General features: G+C 31.8%; 1 protein-coding gene across 3 annotated transcripts in view; it reads left to right on the top strand.

Annotated features, from left to right (window-relative positions):
* Positions 1-19,193, top strand: part of LOC118192801 (tetratricopeptide repeat protein 37) — a 144,459-nt gene that overhangs the window by 68,613 nt on the left and 56,653 nt on the right. For all 3 annotated transcript variants that reach the window (XM_035363814.2, XM_085819504.1, XM_085819503.1), the window contains 7 exons: positions 3,733-3,849; positions 6,122-6,222; positions 6,439-6,541; positions 8,056-8,238; positions 11,307-11,521; positions 13,075-13,136; positions 13,264-13,320. In XM_035363814.2, the coding sequence (XP_035219705.1) occupies positions 3,733-3,849; positions 6,122-6,222; positions 6,439-6,541; positions 8,056-8,238; positions 11,307-11,521; positions 13,075-13,136; positions 13,264-13,320 (838 nt within the window). The remainder of the gene's footprint in view (positions 1-3,732; positions 3,850-6,121; positions 6,223-6,438; positions 6,542-8,055; positions 8,239-11,306; positions 11,522-13,074; positions 13,137-13,263; positions 13,321-19,193) is intronic.

Below are 19,193 nucleotides of genomic sequence, written 5' to 3' on the forward strand. Positions count from 1 at the left end.
TAACTTTATAAAGGTTTGTACTGATTGCCATAGTTCCTAAAATCTTCTTTTATTTTTAACTGATCACGGAGATCCCAGTAATTTTACAATGACAACATAACAGGTGAATTTCTCAGTTATTTTAAAGAGTCTTCAAGAATTTTTCAAGGCAAGGAAACAGAAGAAATCCATAATGCCATTGTCAGAATTTCAACTCTGGACCTTTCAAATACATATCTAGTTATATCATGAAGGCATTCAAAAAGGTGGGAGAAAATGCCTTATATACTACCTCTTTTAAAAGGCGACCAGAAATTAGAGGACCCAGTCATCAAACACTAGTGTTGATGAATTATTATCCACTACCTTTTAGTTTGAATGCCACTTGTAGAATCATTTTCAGAATGTTTTTTATGTCAGGAAATTGAAGAAATCCGCAATACCTTTGTCGAGATTCTAACTCCAGACCTCCTGAGTATGCGTTCAGCGTGCTTCCAGTTACACCACAAAGGGATGCAGGAGGAAGAAAAAACTTTATAATTTTAACCAGAGAGCATGCACTTTGGGTTCAATGGACCTGACAAACTTAAACAAACTTTTCTCAACACTAGTCTTCATCAACACTAGTCTTGCTTTCAACACTAATCTTGTTTTTGATTCGATTGGGTCTTGAGACCCAGCCTGTCTATTCGCATTGCTGTTATGTAGTTGATTTATGAAAGTATAGAAAGTGGCAGACATATCGTGTAATTTATCATATTAAGAAGAAATGTAAAAATTACTAGAAGATGTATCAAAGGCAAAAAAATTATTGAAGAATATGAGGATGGAAGTGATCACGAATTTTTAGTTCGCATTATACTGATTCTGAAATTGATATAGATTCTGAAAAGGAAAATGAGAATGACATAGATTACTTTATTAGGAAAGAAATATTGGAAGTGGTCGGGAAACAGTGTTTGCCCAGCAAAAAGGCGCAGAAAAGCAGAAGTGTGCTACGCTGAATATGAAAAATATTTGTGTTTGGAAGACACGACAATACTTTGTTCAATGCACTGCTAATGTTAGTTGTTGCATTTTTTCTTTGTTACTATAGTGTTAATAAAAAAAGGAAAAATCGATGCAGAGTAAAGGTGTACTATTTCTTTCCCTGTGCTAATATGTAATACGTTTTTCTGTTTCTATAAGAAATTTTATTTCATAAAAATATTTGGAGAAATTAAAAATTTTAATGTGCATACTTTTTAAGTTCGATTGTAAAATTTATTATTGGTATAGACATAAAACTTTTAGCTGAATATTTATGATTTTTTTCCTTCAAAAAACATGAAGCAAATCTTTTGGACCCAGCGTGCACACTTGTATAACTCAAGTGAGCATGGTATAATTCTTGGGTTATTAAAAACAGGGAGCATTTACAAGTAGATTATCAGAATTCTCTTAATAGTAAAAGATAGCAACCATGGGTAAATTTACTGATTTGAGTGAGTTTGATCATAGACAGTTTGTAATCTCTGTAAGGCTAAATGTTGGATTTAGTGACTGCCAGAATTTTAGTCATTTCACAATACCATTGCAAGAATATACCAATAATATGTAAAATTTGTCCTAATCATAAAGCATGTAGCAGTCCTGCTGTAGATGCTCATGGTGACTGGGGGCTTGGTAAAATAATGTCTAAGTAAACAGCAGTGCTTTTGCAGCAGGATCACATCAAATTTTAATGTAGGTGTTTCTGTAGACTAATGAAGACTATTTGGTAACAATGTCAGTAACAATTTTCTACTGTTTTAAAAGTTATTTACTTATTTCTTAGCCGGCGAGACTAAAACGCCATTCTAAATATGAAAATAAATACAAATATCAAGAAAGCAGAAAAACATGCCAAAATAAAGCATAAAATTAGGCTAAGTAATAACCTTGTGTTCAGCGTAGGTTTTAATTAAGACTCTATCAATTTCAAGGGCAAACAGATACAAATCTCTCTTTTTCAGGAGCCAAGAAATATGTAAGAAGGAAGAAGTCATGGCTATAGTTATACAAAATGCAAAGGTGTAACACCATCTCTTTGCAGAAATAGTAATATTTCTGATATATATATGTATAATTTGGGGGCAAGAGCAAAATGGAGATATAGCTTACTAAAAGTGTAATTTTTGATATTATTAATTATAGATGGAACAAAATAAAAAGCTGCTTCAAATCATAAAATTTAAGGGAAGAGTGCAGTTTGCTGTATTAACTAAATTTAGGTTTCTCAAAAATAATTCCTTCCCACTGTCATGTAAACAAAATAAAATCAGTACGAGCAACATCCTGCACCAAATAAATGTGTCATTGAGTTTGCAAGTCAAATTAAGAAGTGCTAACCTCTCTTCTCAACTATTCAAGAGCTGAACGTATGTTGATGGCTAATGTTAATATAACATAAATCTATGTATTATCATTAGCCACAGTGTGGTTTCCTACACAGCAAGAGTCTGAACATGCAGGTATCTCAGTTGAGAGAAAAATCACTTTTATAGCACATTTACCTTTTTCTTGACTCTATAAGAGAAAAAAAATCTTTATAAAAAAAGTAATGAAGAAAGAAAAGAAATTTTTGCTAATGGTCTTGTAGGTCCTGATAATAGATCATTCTGAAATTGGACATCAGGATTTCAGACTTTGTATTGTATAATGTGTAAGGATTATATTAATTTATCTAGCAGTTAAATTTTGATTTAAACTTCCTACCATTTCTGAATTTCAACTTACAACTTCTGGTCAGAACGTAGTTTTAGAATGACATTTGAATGCAAATTGAGGAAGAGCAGTATTTAACCGCGAAGTTCTACTGTCTTAGAGAGAACCAGAGATTCTGGCTAGCACGTGTCCGCCTTTTTAGGCTACTCTCTCTTAAGCTATTATTATGCTTGGCTGTGCTTTAGGCCCTTGATAGCTTTGCTGTTAACCAGCTTTAAGGGGCCAACTCCGTTAGATTTTTTGATAGCTTCAGCTATATCTTTTTAGTTAAGATTAGTTTAGTTTAATTTTAGTCTTTTAAGTTCAAGCCCAAGTGTCTGCTTTATTGTACAACTCCAAGACAGAGTTCTGTTACTCCTTATTGGAATAATAAAGGGTTATTTCACCCTTCTTACTTGTTGTTTCCCGTACCACAGATTCAAGCGATTATTCGCTTATCAGTTTTTAAGATTCTTCACATACAACTGTAACTTTAAAGTACACAGTAAAGAATCTTACAAATGAGTTACATAATAATATTTTTATGCTACTGTATTTAGCACTGAATTTTTTTAATTTGTGAATTTTGACAATTATATCTGAAATGTAGATTTTGTATTTGTTACTTAGTCCCTTGCTTTTTTCTGATATTTTTTTTAACTTTATGTCATGTGTCTTTTATTGAATTACAATTTTAAGTTATCCTGATTTTTTGTATGCTTTGGAGATACATAAATTGTCTACATAATAAACTTTTGAATATTAAAAAAAGGATTAAAAAAATATGTTGACTAGAGATATGTTAAGGAGCAAACTAAGTAATGTGTCATAAATGGCAGTATAAAGTGTGTTAATTATTGTAGAAATTTGCACATAGAATAGAATAAAATGTAAAATTGCCATCTAGCCTTTAAAAAAATAAATAAATATTTGTGTTTCTTGCTTTTAGTAATTTTTAAGTGTATATTCTTTTCTAGTTACATTTTTAACGAGTTTTTGAAATTCTCCAATAAGTTTTCCCCATTTTAGTTATAGTTGGGAATGTCTAGCTGATGCTTATCTAAAAAGAGGTAGTTACGAATCTGCTTTGAAGGCATTTGAAAGAGCATCAGAACTTAATCCAAAAGCTATGTATCCACTTTATCAGTAAGTATTTTTTCAGTAACTTAATATTAATCCTTATAAAATATGTAGGTTATTTTTAGGTATTTTTCATCATGACAATTATGTCCAGTGTTTGTGTATCAGTTCAGTGTCATAGCTAGACTTTTTACCACCCACCAAAAAACCAAATTTATAAAATGTTAAAGCGATACACAGTTATAAATAAAAGTTCTGTGTTAAATTTTAGCACAAAACTTTAATTCCATTATTTTAAATTGGTATTTTTGCTTGTTTTTCTGTATCGTCAGTAATATTCTAGAAATTTGTTTCATTACTCCAGTTTTTCTTCTGTAGACAGTATGGTATTATTTAATACAAGGTACTCATTTTTAGGTCCTAGGTGCTTTTTTACTGATTTGTATATAGAAAAATTCCTCTCAAAACAAGTAATACTTACTGCAAGTGTGAGGAAAATTCAAAACACTAGATCAACCCAGATTTTCTGAATATTTCACTCTCTTTGAGGTGCTTGATAATAACATTAATAATCATGAATATTATTGAATCAAATTACTTTTCAGTAACTTCTCACAAGTTAAGAATAATTCAAGTCTGCAATTTAAATACATTAAAAAAAAAACTTGAAATAAACACTTGTTTTAGCAGACTACCAGCTAATATTCAGAAATCTTGTAAAACAAAACAAATGGCAGGAAAGAAGGCTAAAGAAATACCAGCCAGTACCATTTAACTAAGGAGAATAACAAAATGACATTTTTTTTCAGCAAGCTGCACATGAGAAATTGAAGCATTGTTGATACAGCAGATTTCCAGGTCCTAAAGGAACCCAAATGCCAGCTGCTGTTTTGGCAAATGATATTTTATGTGGAGCTTGACTTAGAGATTAACTACAGAACCCTAGCTGGCTCTCCAAGGTCCTTCAATATATTTTAGATTTAGATCAAATGAATGCACCCCATAAATTCTTAACTGTGAGTAGTAACTTCCTTCCCTACATTCAACCACCTTCTGTCTTACATTAGCTTGATCATTACAGTGCTTATCTTAGTAAATAATAATAAGCATTAACAAAATAGGTGTATGTGATCTCTTCCAATAAAAGAAAAATCATAATGTAATCCATACTAAGCAAGGCATTCTCCAGTCATTAACTAGACATTGTCATTGGGCATTAGATCTGGAGAATGGGAAGGAAGGCCAGGGTGACAATTCAATTGATGGCCTAAGAAGAAAGCTTGCACTTTGCTTGCAATGTGTGGTCATAGTCCATATGGGTATCCATCTCCACCATTCAGTGCACCTTTGCTAATGCAAATGCCTGTGGTTTAAAGTTAATGATAAGCGAAGCAATGGATGCGTAGCTGGCAGTACATTGAATTATTTGTGCAGACTCCAACTCCTGTGTTACAGACTGTATTCATTGTGATATGGTCGTGAATATGGCAATACGCTGTATCAGTGCCATGCACAAAATAATTCGTGTCTTCCCACAGAGTGGTGCGGGTTGCGATGAGGCGGTTGCAGTTGCTCCTGTCCATCGGTTATTCTCTCCTGCATCCACTGATTCCATATTTGGTTTGCTGTTGCTTGACTACATCTGACACAATGATCAGTTTCCCAGAAGGATAATCCAAAAATCTCTATATGTAGTGATTCTGCTTCAGTCTAACTCAGAAACGTGATCGAATAATTCTCATGTTCTGCTGTGAGGCATACTGCAGCTACACATGGAAAAAATCTCTTGAGAGAACAATTCACGTTGTTCAAAACAACATCTCTCCTCCCTTTAAATCTGGATTAAAAGGAGCACTGCAGTCACCCATGGTGTGCACAAGCACTGAAATCATAATCCTTTGCATATTCCATCGTGGTGTACATATGATGCAAGTTTCATTCTGTTTGAATGCTTTCTTCATGGTGTTGCATTTTGGATGGCCAGCAGTTTATTTCTTTAATTAAAATATATGTTAAAACTTTCTGCTGCTTTTGAAAATTTAATTAGGTATGTAAATTTTGATTTCATACTTATTACTTTATTAATTAATTACATATGCCAAATCAATAAACTCAAAGTGAAATTAATGAAAGAGGCTGCTTAGATAGTACTTTACATTTTTAAGTGAATTAAAATGTTATTCCTTGGAATATGAAATTAAATAATTGAAATATTTGATTTGTTCTACTCATATTTAGTGGTTAATTTTTTTTTAAATGTATTTCTACGCGTTTTCTTTGAATTAAATTTTTCAAAAAGTTTGCTTTGTTTTGTTTAATTTACTGTAATACATTTTAGGATTGCAACCATACAAAAATTACGAGGATTTTTCACTGAAGCCATTGAACAGTTTAAGAGCCTTTTAGATATAGTTTCTTCTTATGTACCAGCATTAATAGGTATTGCTATTGCTTGTTATTATTTTTGAAATATCTGTGTTTTTATTTTTTTTTAATTTAATCGAGACAAAAATCAAATGTAAGAAATAGAAGGCTTTCTTATTTGTATGATATTATTTTTAAGTTTTTAAAAATTTTAGGAAATAAATTCTATTTATATATATATATATATATATTGGAAAGGGAAAGTGTATAATATTTTAAAATGTTTTGAAGGTTTGGCAGAAACATACGTCTTGTCAGCTAAAAAGGCTTTTGGGGATTGTTTATTTGGACTGTCCCGCGATTATTGTCAAGAAGCATTGCAGGTACTTGCCAGGTAAATTTATTATTACTTTTGTATTTTTACTATTTTTAATTAATTTACTTTTGTTTAAATTATTTTTAACCTTTTCATTTCTATTACTGTTTAAAGTAATTATAAGCAAGCAAACATTAATAATATGCTTCAGTATACATCTGCTTTGAAAATGTTGAACTTGGTATATGTCCTGTTTGGATGCAAAAATTTTTATTTGGAATAGGACTGAAATTCAATGAGTCACAACTAGGAGTGCTATACTTCTTTATCTCTTTGGAGATAATGCTGCAACTGCATATGAGTGTCAGGACGTCTATTGCTGCTTTTCAGTAAATAATCTGAACTGTAGCTCTGAATTTTAAAGTGATTTTGTGTTTTTTCACATGAATTGTTTATAAATTAATTTACAATGTATTTTAAATGAGAAAAGTCAAGCAATGAAGAAAATGGTTAGGATCATCATGGAGGTGATAAAGAGATTTTTAAAAAATATGAAGATGGCATGTGTATCCTTAACTTGGTCATTGCATACCCTCTGCTGAGTATTATGGTATTTGAAGTTGGGAAAAACAAAGATGCTTTTAAATTCAATAACATTGCAAACGGGGTGAAATCGATTATCAAACAAAGATTACCAGAAGTGTTAGAGCATGTTGAAAAATTGCTTTTGATCTGGATTGCAGGAAAACATTTATGTACAATATATATTTCAGTAGTAAATAGTGTTATAATAATAACAATCAGAAATTTTTTATATGAACTGATTTATTATTTTACCGTTATTTCTTATTGGAAAATTTTCTTTGATATGTACGTAAAAATATGTAATAGATTAATGATGTGTACTGAGTTACCAACTGTATAATCTGTTTAATGAAAACAGCAAAATATTCCATTTTATTTATCAGAAAAATATTATTTTTCTAGGCAAATAAAATGCATTTTCCAGCAGTTCTATATTTATTACAAGTATTGTCATAATTAGTGCTGTTTTTGCGCCCTGAATGATATAATGGTTTGCCATGTCGTTTGGCACAGGTTCGAATCCCAGTGGAGACTTGGATATTTGTAAGAGTATAGCATCTTTGCATCATACATGGCTAGCTGAAAGTTCTTTCAAGTGATTTGGTCGTAGGGGAAGAGGCATGGGAGACATTTGGACCTATCCCCCCTGAAAATTTTCCTTCAAAATGGGAACAGTACTGACAAAATCATGCTGCATCATAATATGTCCAAGGTTAATAAAAATGACAGAATGCAGTCTGGTGCTTCTTACCGTGATAAAATCCATGGACTTCTCAGACAAGTGAGATAAATCAAGAAGAATAGTTAAGCATATTGTTCATGTTTGATGTATATAATTGGAATTATTTTATAAATATGTAATCCAAACTCTTAATATTGATTTCTGGTTTGTTAAGTTACTCAAAAATACTTGGAGTGTTATTAGCTTAATTTGATATTAGCAATTCATTTAAATGTTACATAAGGTTTTTATAATTTTTTACTCAAAGACTATTTTCAAATTTTAGAGTTGCTGCTTCAAATTCAAGACTTGCATGTCTGTGGAAATTAGCTGGTGATGCTTGCATACTGTCTTTTAATTTTGATGATAAATGGTTTCCACTTAGTATACCTGCAGAATTACATCAAAAAGCAGAAGAATGTGATGCTCTTACCTGCAGTAAATCTGAAGTTCTTCAATTTGGATCAAAGTAAGAGTTCATTAGAGAATAGAAATATTCTAAATAACTGTTTGTTTTCAATGTGAACATATGAAACAGAATTTCACTTAAGAAGTTTATATTTGCAAAAATTTACAAAACAGCTGTATTGTATAAAGTTGTTTATTTATTTCTAGTTATTATTAATATTTCCATTTTTATAAAAGTTTATACAATCATGTTTATGCACCTAAAGATCAATAATAAGGCAATTAATAATAATTTAAAAACCAAAACAAGCATATGACAATAATGACATAAATATTTTTCTTCTAATATTGTACATGGATTATAATTTTGGGTTATTGGAAGAATTAATGCAACAAGAATCAGCAAAATATTCATATTTGTTGCTTTAACTCCTCCAGTACTTGTTATTCAGTGTGTTATTTCAATTCAAATGTAATTTAGAGTTTTGTCAAGATTATTTCCATCAGAATTTGACCCTCTGAGGGGCACTGCTTTTTGAATCTGCTTAGGAAAATCTTGTATATAAACAACATTTATTAGCTAAATTTATCATTTCTTAAACTTTCCTAAACTTTTTATCATTAAAGAAAGCAAAATATTTTTAATTATAAGGTAATACAGTACAAAGTCCGAAATCCGGAATGATCTAACATCCGGACCTCAAAACCACCAATGTTTTCTCGTAGGCTTTATGCATGCGCATTTGATTCGCCTCTCCATGCGCAATAAAACACCTGGAGAGTCCCGTTTCTTAATTTCACTTTGGCACTAAATAAAATACCTTGTTTTTGAAGAAACAATCATTTTAGCATAAATTTATATGATCAGTAATTTGGCTTCGTTGATGTGTATCTGCTTGGCATACATCTCAAACTGAGACATTCCATATTAGATACATCATTGATCTGATGCCAACCTGGTGAATTATTATTTATTATACTTTCCTTTCATCACCGCATGGTTATCAAAACATGACAAATTGAGTAATGACTCATGTAGCGATGCCTAAAATTTTTTTTATGTTAGTAATTGAATAATAAAGGAGTATGTAACCTTTTATGTTGACATTACACTTGGCGATGATTACAGATTTCAGTTAAATGCGCTAAAAATGTTGACGAGGAAAATTTACCAAAAATTTCTTTCCATATCAAATTAAATTTTTGGTAAATTTTGTTAAAATGTTAAAAATAGATTTTGTTGATGATACTCATAGACCCAAAGATTACATTTAGGACTATTTGAATTAAGAACAACTGATTTGTTATTCATATAAACCCAGAACCAGCACCAGGGCTCATATGGCCGCACCGAGTCACAGAATTTAGAACCCACAGAGACTGCATCAGGCGGCAAGATATCTAGTGTCGGCCCTCAATAAGGCTTAAGTATATGTGAGAATTTATTTATTCAGAACTCTGATAAGCCTTAAGCAATGTGCAAGAAATATACATAAGTATAATAAATAACTAATACAATTCAGGCCTAATTGTCTCAGTACGCGATAGAAGCAAGATAAAATTTAACAAAACAACTGGTCATTAGTCGCCAAGCTCATAATGCATAGCCAAATCTCTATAGTGAAGGATAGCTAAATTTGATGATGACAGATGTTAATTTTAAAGGTTTTTGGATATCGCAAAACAAAGGTGAAATTTTCCAATTGGCGGATTTTGTAAAGAAATGTGGGGAAGCAGTAATAAATGAAAATGATGTAAATGAAGTTTTTATATTATGAATGATGAAATCTGTAGTGTGTTTCTAGATTCAAAAAATACCTCTACCAATACTGAAGAAGGTGACAGAGAAATTACTGAAAATGGACAAGTTATTGGAATTCTCGAAGCAGCAGTTACAGGACTTCAACAATGTAACTAAACAAGAGATTATGTCTGTCTACGGAATTAGGCCCACCAGCGGCCAAGCGGTAAAGTCGCTGAACACTGGTAGTTTGGTCCGAGGTTCGAATCCCGTGAATGGGCTGGCTGCATGGGTGTTGTCATGGTTTTCCCCATGTGTAACGTGTATACGAGCTAGTTTCCCTTAGAAAGTCCTCCACAAAGGCATCCCTCCCCTTAGGCAGACAGCCTTGAGGCTTTGCCATAATTAAATAACCTAACCTGTCTACAGAATTAAAGAGAATGTATTAGCACAAAAAACGAAGCAACTTAAAAGTCATCCACAAAGGTGTCCCTCCCCTTAGGCAGATAGCCCTTGAGGCTTTGCCATAATTAAATAACCTAACCTGTCTACAGAATTAAAGAGAATGTATTAGCACATAAAACGAAGCAACTTAAAACAACTTACATTGAAAGAAATGTTTAATAAAGCAAAAAAATAAATATTAAGTTTTTTTTTTGTAAATTTTGACACTCTTTAGATCATAAATACTTCATTATTTCATAAATCACAATTTCATATTTTCAATTTTATAATTTCGACATGCCATCTTACTAGATTTAAACTGATGATCTATTATCTGGAAAAATCCAGAATTGCCGAAGTCCTGACGAGTCCGGATTTCAGACTTTGTACTGTATAACCAAGTAACAAAATATCTCTAATGACCGAATATGTGTGCTCATGTCATTTGAGGTGTTGATACATAATTGTTTTTAAGATTTATTGCAATATTATTACAACATATACATGAATTATATTTCAATTTATAATCATTGTAATATATTCCCAAAAAAAAAAAAAAAAAACACTGAAGAGTGATCTAATTGTTCTTTGCATGAAAATATATGGAATTTTTTATATTTAATTTATAAAAACATAATTATCATTTACGAACTGCACTTTTTATCTGTGGGGAGACTATATAAAAAAATTAATTTTATATTTACAGAATCCTCTTATCACAATATTAAAACTATTTTATGTAAAATTAAGTATATTATTTAAGAAATTTTGTAACTGGAAAGCACAATTCTAAAATCAGCATGTAATGAAATAAAATCTGTAGCCATCTTTTCTAAACACTCTGCATGTATAACTCCTAATGTTAGTTTTTCTGTTGATTCTGGTACACAGTATGTATAAAAAATGAATTTTTTAAAATTGTTGTTGTTCAATTTTCTTTATAGGTTCTTTGGTCGGGCCTTAATTATTAAAGAGAATGTCAGTACTCTTTGGCATGATTTAGGGGTTACGTATCATCTACAATCTGTGCATTCTGTAGACAACAATGAAAAATTAGACTTTGCTAAGAAGGCATTTATTTGTTTTCAAAAAGCTGTGTGTATAACACCGAATTATGAAGCTCACTGGACTGCTTTGGGAGTAGTTGCTACAGGAAAAGGTATTATAGTTCATTTCCTAGTAAAACAAGTTTTTTTGGGGAAGGGGGGTTAATTATTGTTAGGAGTTATTGTATTAATTCCATCTATATTATTTCTTCTAACTATGTAAATGTAAAATTTCCAATGTTGATATGTAAAGACATTTAAAATTTCTATTATATACAAGAATATATAAGCATCTAAAAGCTCTTTGAATTTGAAGGATTATGCCACTTCCTGGAAAGGGATTATTGTTAATTTTTTCTGTATGAATGTTCATGTGTTTAATATTTTATTCTTGAAGAAGGAAACTGAAATTTTCTAAAGTGCATATATGTTGTATAATTCAAAAATTCATTTTTTTTTTTTAGATAATTATTTTGCTCATTTACATGCTAAAAGGATTTAGTTATATTTAGATAAATTAAACAATTCAGCGTTCTTTCAGAAAGCTTTCTAAAGGTATTAAAAAATTATGACAATTTATAAGAAACTATTTCTGATGTTAACGAATTATAAATGGAAGCTTAGAAAAGTGCTAATAATTAATTTGTTAATAATATGCTAGTGTTAATAATTTTCTAATAATATAGTAGTATATCATTATTTTAATGTTAATTAAATGGTAATTTACAATGTTATATGTTTTTCATTTTTTAGCTGTATAATTTTTAGTATATCCGAAGAGAAGTCATTAAAAGTATTTCAGACTTTTATCTTTAAAAAAAAAAAAATCAAAATTATACATTTTTCTGCAAAATTGGAAGGAACTGCAAATGACTTTTAAAACTTAATTGAAAAGAGCAATCAAATCAGTTTACAAATTTCAGTAGTAAATTTTTATTAAATTTTGAATCTAGTATTGTAATTTTAAAAGGAAATTTATTTGAAAAACTTGTATACATACTTTGAGATTATACAACATTTCTTTCTTACAGTTACTTCATATTGCTATTTTTATAATTTCTTTATACAGTCAAAATGATTTTTTCAATAATTCTTTTTCACTTTAATTATTTCATGTGAAACATCTCTGAAAATGGAAATACTCTATGATGATATATAATTTTCTTCTTTAATGAAGTTGCTATCTCAATAATTAGAATATTTTTCACTTTTTCAATATTTAGCTGAAAAACTAGCATTAAAATACTTTTCTGCTAATGTTTAAAATTATATTTAAGAAACTGTATGTTTAGCTGAACAAACAATTTTACGTCAAACTGCTTTAAGATTTTTTTTCCTCCTCCTTTAGAATTAAAATAAAACACAGTGTTTGAAATAGATGGGGGAAAACATTATTTTTACATATTATCTAATTAAGTTTGTGGGACTATTTAAAATGTTATTCCTATTTCTTTATTCGACAGAATTCTTATTCACTCTCGTTCAGTTGTATAAATTACAGTGAAATATTTTTTTTTTGATTTCAGGTGATATAGCTATATTTGTCTGTTTTAAAAAAGCTGTCTTATAATGTGCAAATATTCACCAACTCTGAAAAGTGGGAAATTTATATTTTCTTACTGTCATATTTTTAAAACACAATTTTTATACTTTGGCATTATTGCAGAATTACAAGACTCTGCTTTTGGACAGCATGCTTTGATTAAATCATTGCAACTTAATAGAAATGTAAGAATTTCATTTCTTTTATATTCTGATAATTATATATATATATTACATATAAATGTATCTATATAAAATACATATAAATGTATTTATATAATCATTTTCTTCTGTATCTGTTTTCCTGTGTTAGAATGCTGAAACATGGACAAATTTAGGAGTTTTATACTTGGAAAATGGAAATATTGAGGTAATTTGAAGTACATAATACAATTTTTTATCTAGTATATGAAGGCTCTGAAGAAGAATGTTTAATCAAATTTAAAAGTGTATTCAGTTTTACAGTTTATTGGATATATTTTAAAATATTTATTCTGTTAATTTATTTAGGATTTAGTTTTAATATTAGTTTGAATTATCTAATCATCAAGAGCGTCTTTTCAGGAACATCGTACCTCTCTCTGTATGTGTGTGTATATAATAAAAAAATCTGATGTGTATGTTATGGTGAAACACCGAAATCTGGAGAATGTTGACTTTCACCGGTGAATGTCAACATTCACATAGTCGCTTGGTGTACGTCTGAAATATTTTTCAAGTACTCTTATTTCTGACTTACACCGGTAAATGTCGACATTCACCATGTTCTAATGGTGATGTTAAACAGATAAAAATATTATATTTTCTTCTCCGTAATTAAGTCGCGAAAAAACACACTTGAGACTTAAAATAAGAACATAAGAACTTAAAACACACAGTACATTCAAAATGTGAAAGGAAAATAATAGAAGTTAAAATCGTACTAAATTATGTGATTCAAATCTTATTTATTGCAACAACTGAAACTATTATGACACTTTGAATTGCACAAGAAGCCCTTGATTTTACAACTGCATTTATTTGTGGAACACTTCTTTTTGCAATGACAGCATGTACATATACTCCTCTCTTTTCGACCTACACCAGAGCATATTTGTGATTGTCGACATACACCGGTGAGGGCCCGAATGTACAAGAATGTAATGCAATATTGGATCTTACCAATAAATTTTCATGTTAGCCTAAATTTTTATAGAATCAGGTGTTTACCTATTGCATAAACTGCAGCATTCTTAGTTATAGCACCTCACATTCCACACATTTCAGAAAACTAAATTTGCTTTTCACTGAATCACACATGCATTTCACCCCCCCTTGTCCCATAAGCAACAACCAAAAAAAAAAAAAAAAAAAAAACTGCATATTGTTAACCCCTTTGCAGTCGGATTAAATTTGGAGATCGGTATCGTACTGGTCAGAATTAATTTCCGTCGATAGAGCAGGGATACATAACATGCAAGTTTATGATAGATAAACAAGATTTAGTAATTCTTTTGTGAACTTTAGATATATCTTTATTCAATACACAAATCTAGTGATATATTTTGTATAAAAATTATGTTTTATAATTCTCCTTTGTGTGATATTTTTCAAAACACTTTCCAACATGCAGGCCAGTTTTTCGAGTGCATGTATCGCAAAAATAATTGGTTTGGTGCCTTCCACCCTTAATCTTTCTGTTTGAGCATACACTACAATCTTTACTTTTTACATTTTAACAATGCCGCAATATATGCGGTTTTCCATTAAGTCTTTCTTCCTTATCAGAGGTTGATAGTCTTCCTGGTTTTGAATCTGCTCTCACGAAAAACACCTGTCAATTGTGCCACCAATTTTCAGACGAAAATGTGGCATAGGTGTCCTGTTCTCTCTTCTAGCTGAATTTTGGGTAATTATTTTGGAATATTTTAAGAAAAGAGAATGTCTAATTAGTGTTAAATACAATTTATAAAATATTCTTTGGAATTCTACAAGGTATCGTCAAACGTTGTTGATTTCATTACATTCAAAAGATGACTGACTCGCCACTGCATCTTGCATGGCAAGCGCTGAGTCACAACTTTTGTTTAGTTTAGATTATGTTATCTCCAATCGATGGAGCACCGTATTGGTTCGTGAATAGGTTCTTTAGGCATTGAGGTTTGTATAGGAAAAGTGTAAACTGATACATGAATGCATACAGTATGCGATTCGTATAATTCCTTGCTGGAGTGGCTGAGAGCAGACATACGACCGGAATGGTAAAAAGGCTTTGGTGGCTGAGAGTGGACATACGAATGCAAAGAGTTAAATCATATAATTTTTTTATCTGTTTTTGGCACAAGGTAATCAGGAAGTTATACAAGAAATGACATACTGTAACTATATTTTTCTTTTTATCTGCATTGTTATAATTAGGTCAGAAAATAGCAGAAAAACTACTCAGTAAAAGTAATTTGGTTGAGTAGTACGAGGGCTATTCATAAAGTAACTTATGTTTTGCTGCTGCGTGGCGAGAGATAGTACTAGTATCCCCATCTTGCTGTCAGAATGTCTACTGAATCCTTACACATCCAGTTGTAATCGTTGATGGCACGTATTGCCTCTAATTTGTTCACTGTGAATGTGTAAAATATGTGCTGTAATAGGCAATCCCTTCAGTTGTGAAGTGGGATCAGTGATTAGATTTTTGTTCACAAAAAAACTGAGACCAATTGAAATTTATCCAGAACTTTGTACGGTGGATGGAAACAACGTAATGGGTGAAGCTGGAGTGAGACAATGGTGCATCATGTTTAAAAATGGCTGCACAAATTTTCACTAGGAAGCCCGAAGTGGCAGGCCGAGCATCGTTAGTGCTGAACTCATAGAGAAAATCTATAAACAAAATTTACGAAATCCACCACTTCACAGTTTCGGAGCTCTCACTTTCGAAGTTTCCTCAAATTTCAGGAACTTTGTTGTTTGGTGTTGTGATGCAAGATCTAGGCTATCACAAGTTTTGTGCCAGATGGGTACCAAAACTCTTGTTAGAAGACCATAAAAAGTAACTCATGGCAGCAACTTTGACATTTGTCAAGGTGTACCTATCAGGGTCAATATTCCTTCTTACCTTCTTCGAGAACATACAAGGACCTGACTCGGAACAGAGAGCTTACTAAAGCTATGTTCACTAATTGTGGTAAGTAGACAGGATACAGACGAAGGGTATACAAAACCCTTTATTTTTCTCTATATACAATAACTTCCGTACTTCGGAAAACACTGACCCACTACTTGGGGTCTAACGTAAAAGTATAAAAATAAAACTAAACTCTAATTTAACTTTAGAATAATAAACGTGGAAGATTGGCCTTATATTAACAGGAAGCGTATGTAGTACAGAGACTGTGAACACTACAATACGTTTTAAAATTTATCAAGAGGATTAAAACCTCTGGCCTGGAAGGCAAACAACAACTGCGTAACTTCTAAGGTAAGCGGCCTGCTTTGACTCACTGCTTCCTCTCTCTCGCTTGGCAAAAGGCCACAACTTAAATACTTGGCGTTCGCCAGACAAACTTTGCATAAAAACCTTCACGCTTATAATTCTGGCCGGAAGTAGAAAATAAGAAGTGATAGTAAAGATTTAAAATAAAATAAACGTTAGTAAAACTTAAGATCCTTACATACTTCCCGCCAGAGTTAATTAGTTTGAAACTGAGGTCTAAAACGACCTTGTTGAAAACTTTTAGCTCTAGAATCTAACGCGAGGCCAATCTTTTACAAACATACTTCGCTAGAAACTAGAAATTTAAAAGAAAGAATTTTTTTTTTTTTTTTTTTTTTTTTTACAATAGCAGCTCCCAGGATATACAACAATTATTTTTCATCTGTACTGCATCTAAACAGGAGCTTTTATTCAATTCTGGTTCCTTCCAGGGATCTGGAAGGAAAACTAGTTTAATGAAATGTTACACAATGAAATGGCAAGTAACATATACAATTATACTTCTCTTAACATTCTTATTTCATTCATGACTATTTTAATTATCTCTCCCCGTGCTCTCTGACATGTGTTGTAAAAGAACACCAAACACGAATGTGTTTCTGTCTACGTGTTCCACACTTCCTCCTACAATCAAAACACTAACGTGTTAAAATTCAACATAACAAGACCTCTTAACACACCCTAATTTCAACTCTAAACCCTGAGGTACTATTCTGAAAGTGTCTAACTCTAAAGTGTAGCGTCAGAGAGCCTAACTACATCATTCAACCTTTAACACATATTCTCCATGATTTAGTCTTTTTGCAGTCACACGACTAAAAAAATTTTAACATTCACTTTTACCATATCACGGTATTTCTTAACATTTAAAATAACAGTTCACATTGTATATAAGAACATATCAACATGCCGTTAATTTTACACATTTGAAAACATACATTAGTAGTACATTGTTAACTTCTATTCTTTTCAAAGCAAGTGCCAATTCTTTCTACATTGAAATAATACATTTCAAAAAGTCTTTCAGACTAAAACTTCTTTCTTGCTAGAATGTTTTAAATAAAATTTATACAATAACTTTTTACAATATTTAAGTCTTTACACGATGCTATTATACATCAACTTTAGTTTTACGCGCGCGTAATTGAAAAACATACTACCAAAATCGGTAACAACTCATTTCTCGCCCTTTTGGCGATAAAGGTAGACCTCGCATGAGGTAAAACTTCTTGAAATCTGCCACTTGCAGTAAGAATGAAAGATTAACTTAAGTTTGCAAAGTAACATAAAATTTTACTTATCTTTGTGATATTCGGACATCCTTTTCTGGGCCCAGTCTTTAAAGGTATTGCAGATAGTAGTTTGATTTATCCTCCTTCTTGTACGGGCTCGCCCTTCAGTGCTTTCCTCTGGAAGCTTCCTTTTTTCACCAGTTCGGTCACCCTTGAATACCTTCTTTTTCTCCTCTGCTTGTGGTCTTGGCCGTTTGATGGCAGCTGGTCTTGGGGAAACCAGGAAACTTCTTTCGTGTGTCTGCTTGGACCTCGTTGCTGGCCGTTCAAATTTTCCTTGTACTTTTTCCTCCGCCGCTGATGGCCCTTCCGCAGTTCGACGACTTTTGTTGTGGAGAGTCCTGTCGGATGAGTAGATCTTCCGTTTTAGAGCCGGGTTATAGTTGCCGTCATTTCTCCTGGTTCTCTTCACATACGTCGTCCTTCTCCCTTCTTCATTCTGGGGGTGTTCGTGAACTCTTTTTTCTGGACGGTGGAATGGCTTCTTTTTCTTGCTACCCTCAATTTTTCCGCGGGGCAATTTTCTTTTCACTTGCTCCTGCCTCTTATTGGCTTGCCCTTGTACTTGTCGTTTTTCCACCTCTGGAGCTTGTGCCTGCGGTGTCTGCCATGCCAGATCCTGCAAAAGATCTGAAAATATTTGCATTTTATTACGATCGAAATAGGGCTTGATTTGATCAATGTTTGCGGAACAGGTTTCACCATTTCTGGCTTTTAACACTACTACAGCGTGAGTTATTTTTTCTATAACATATGGTCCTTCAAATCGTGGAAAAAATTTGGCAGTTTTATCTTCTGTTGCTGAAGAAAGTGAATGCTTAATTTTTAAAACTTCATCCCCTACTTTATAAGTTACTACCCGTCGTTTCAAATCATAATAGAGCTTCTGTTTTCTTTGTGCTACTTCCGTATTCTTCTTTGCTTCCTTAATTAGTTTTTCTATATCACCCATTTTAAATTCTGGGGCTCTTTGTTGCACATAAAATAATTTATCTAACGGCATTATAATCTTTCTGCCTAAAAATAACTCAGCAGGAGTTTTGCCCGTTGTATCATGTTTTGCGGTCCTAAGGGCGAAAGCAAATTCATTGACATAGTTATCCCAGCTTTTATGAAAATTTTTAACATAACTACGGATAATTTTCACTATATTTCTATTGACCCGTTCCGCTATATTTGATTGCGGCCGATACGGGACCATTTTTAAATGACGTATGCCCAGTTTTTGGCACATGTCTTCAAATATATTACTTACAAATTGAGGACCATTATCCGATATAACTTTTAGGGGCGCCCCGTATTTTAAAATATACTTATTTAAAATAGAATCAGTAACTAATTTCGCGGAGGCTCGTTTTAAGGGAACAATTTCGGTCCATTTACTAAAATGATCAACCATAACAAGGAGATAGCGACTTTTATTTAACTGACTTTTTGGGAAAGGGCCCAATAAATCGATGCCAATTATTTCATTTGGAAATT

This window comes from Stegodyphus dumicola, chromosome 6, assembly GCF_044657685.1.
Source record: "Stegodyphus dumicola isolate Sdum_Otavi_A_Nest chromosome 6, ASM4465768v1".
Lineage (NCBI taxonomy): Eukaryota > Metazoa > Arthropoda > Arachnida > Araneae > Eresidae > Stegodyphus > Stegodyphus dumicola.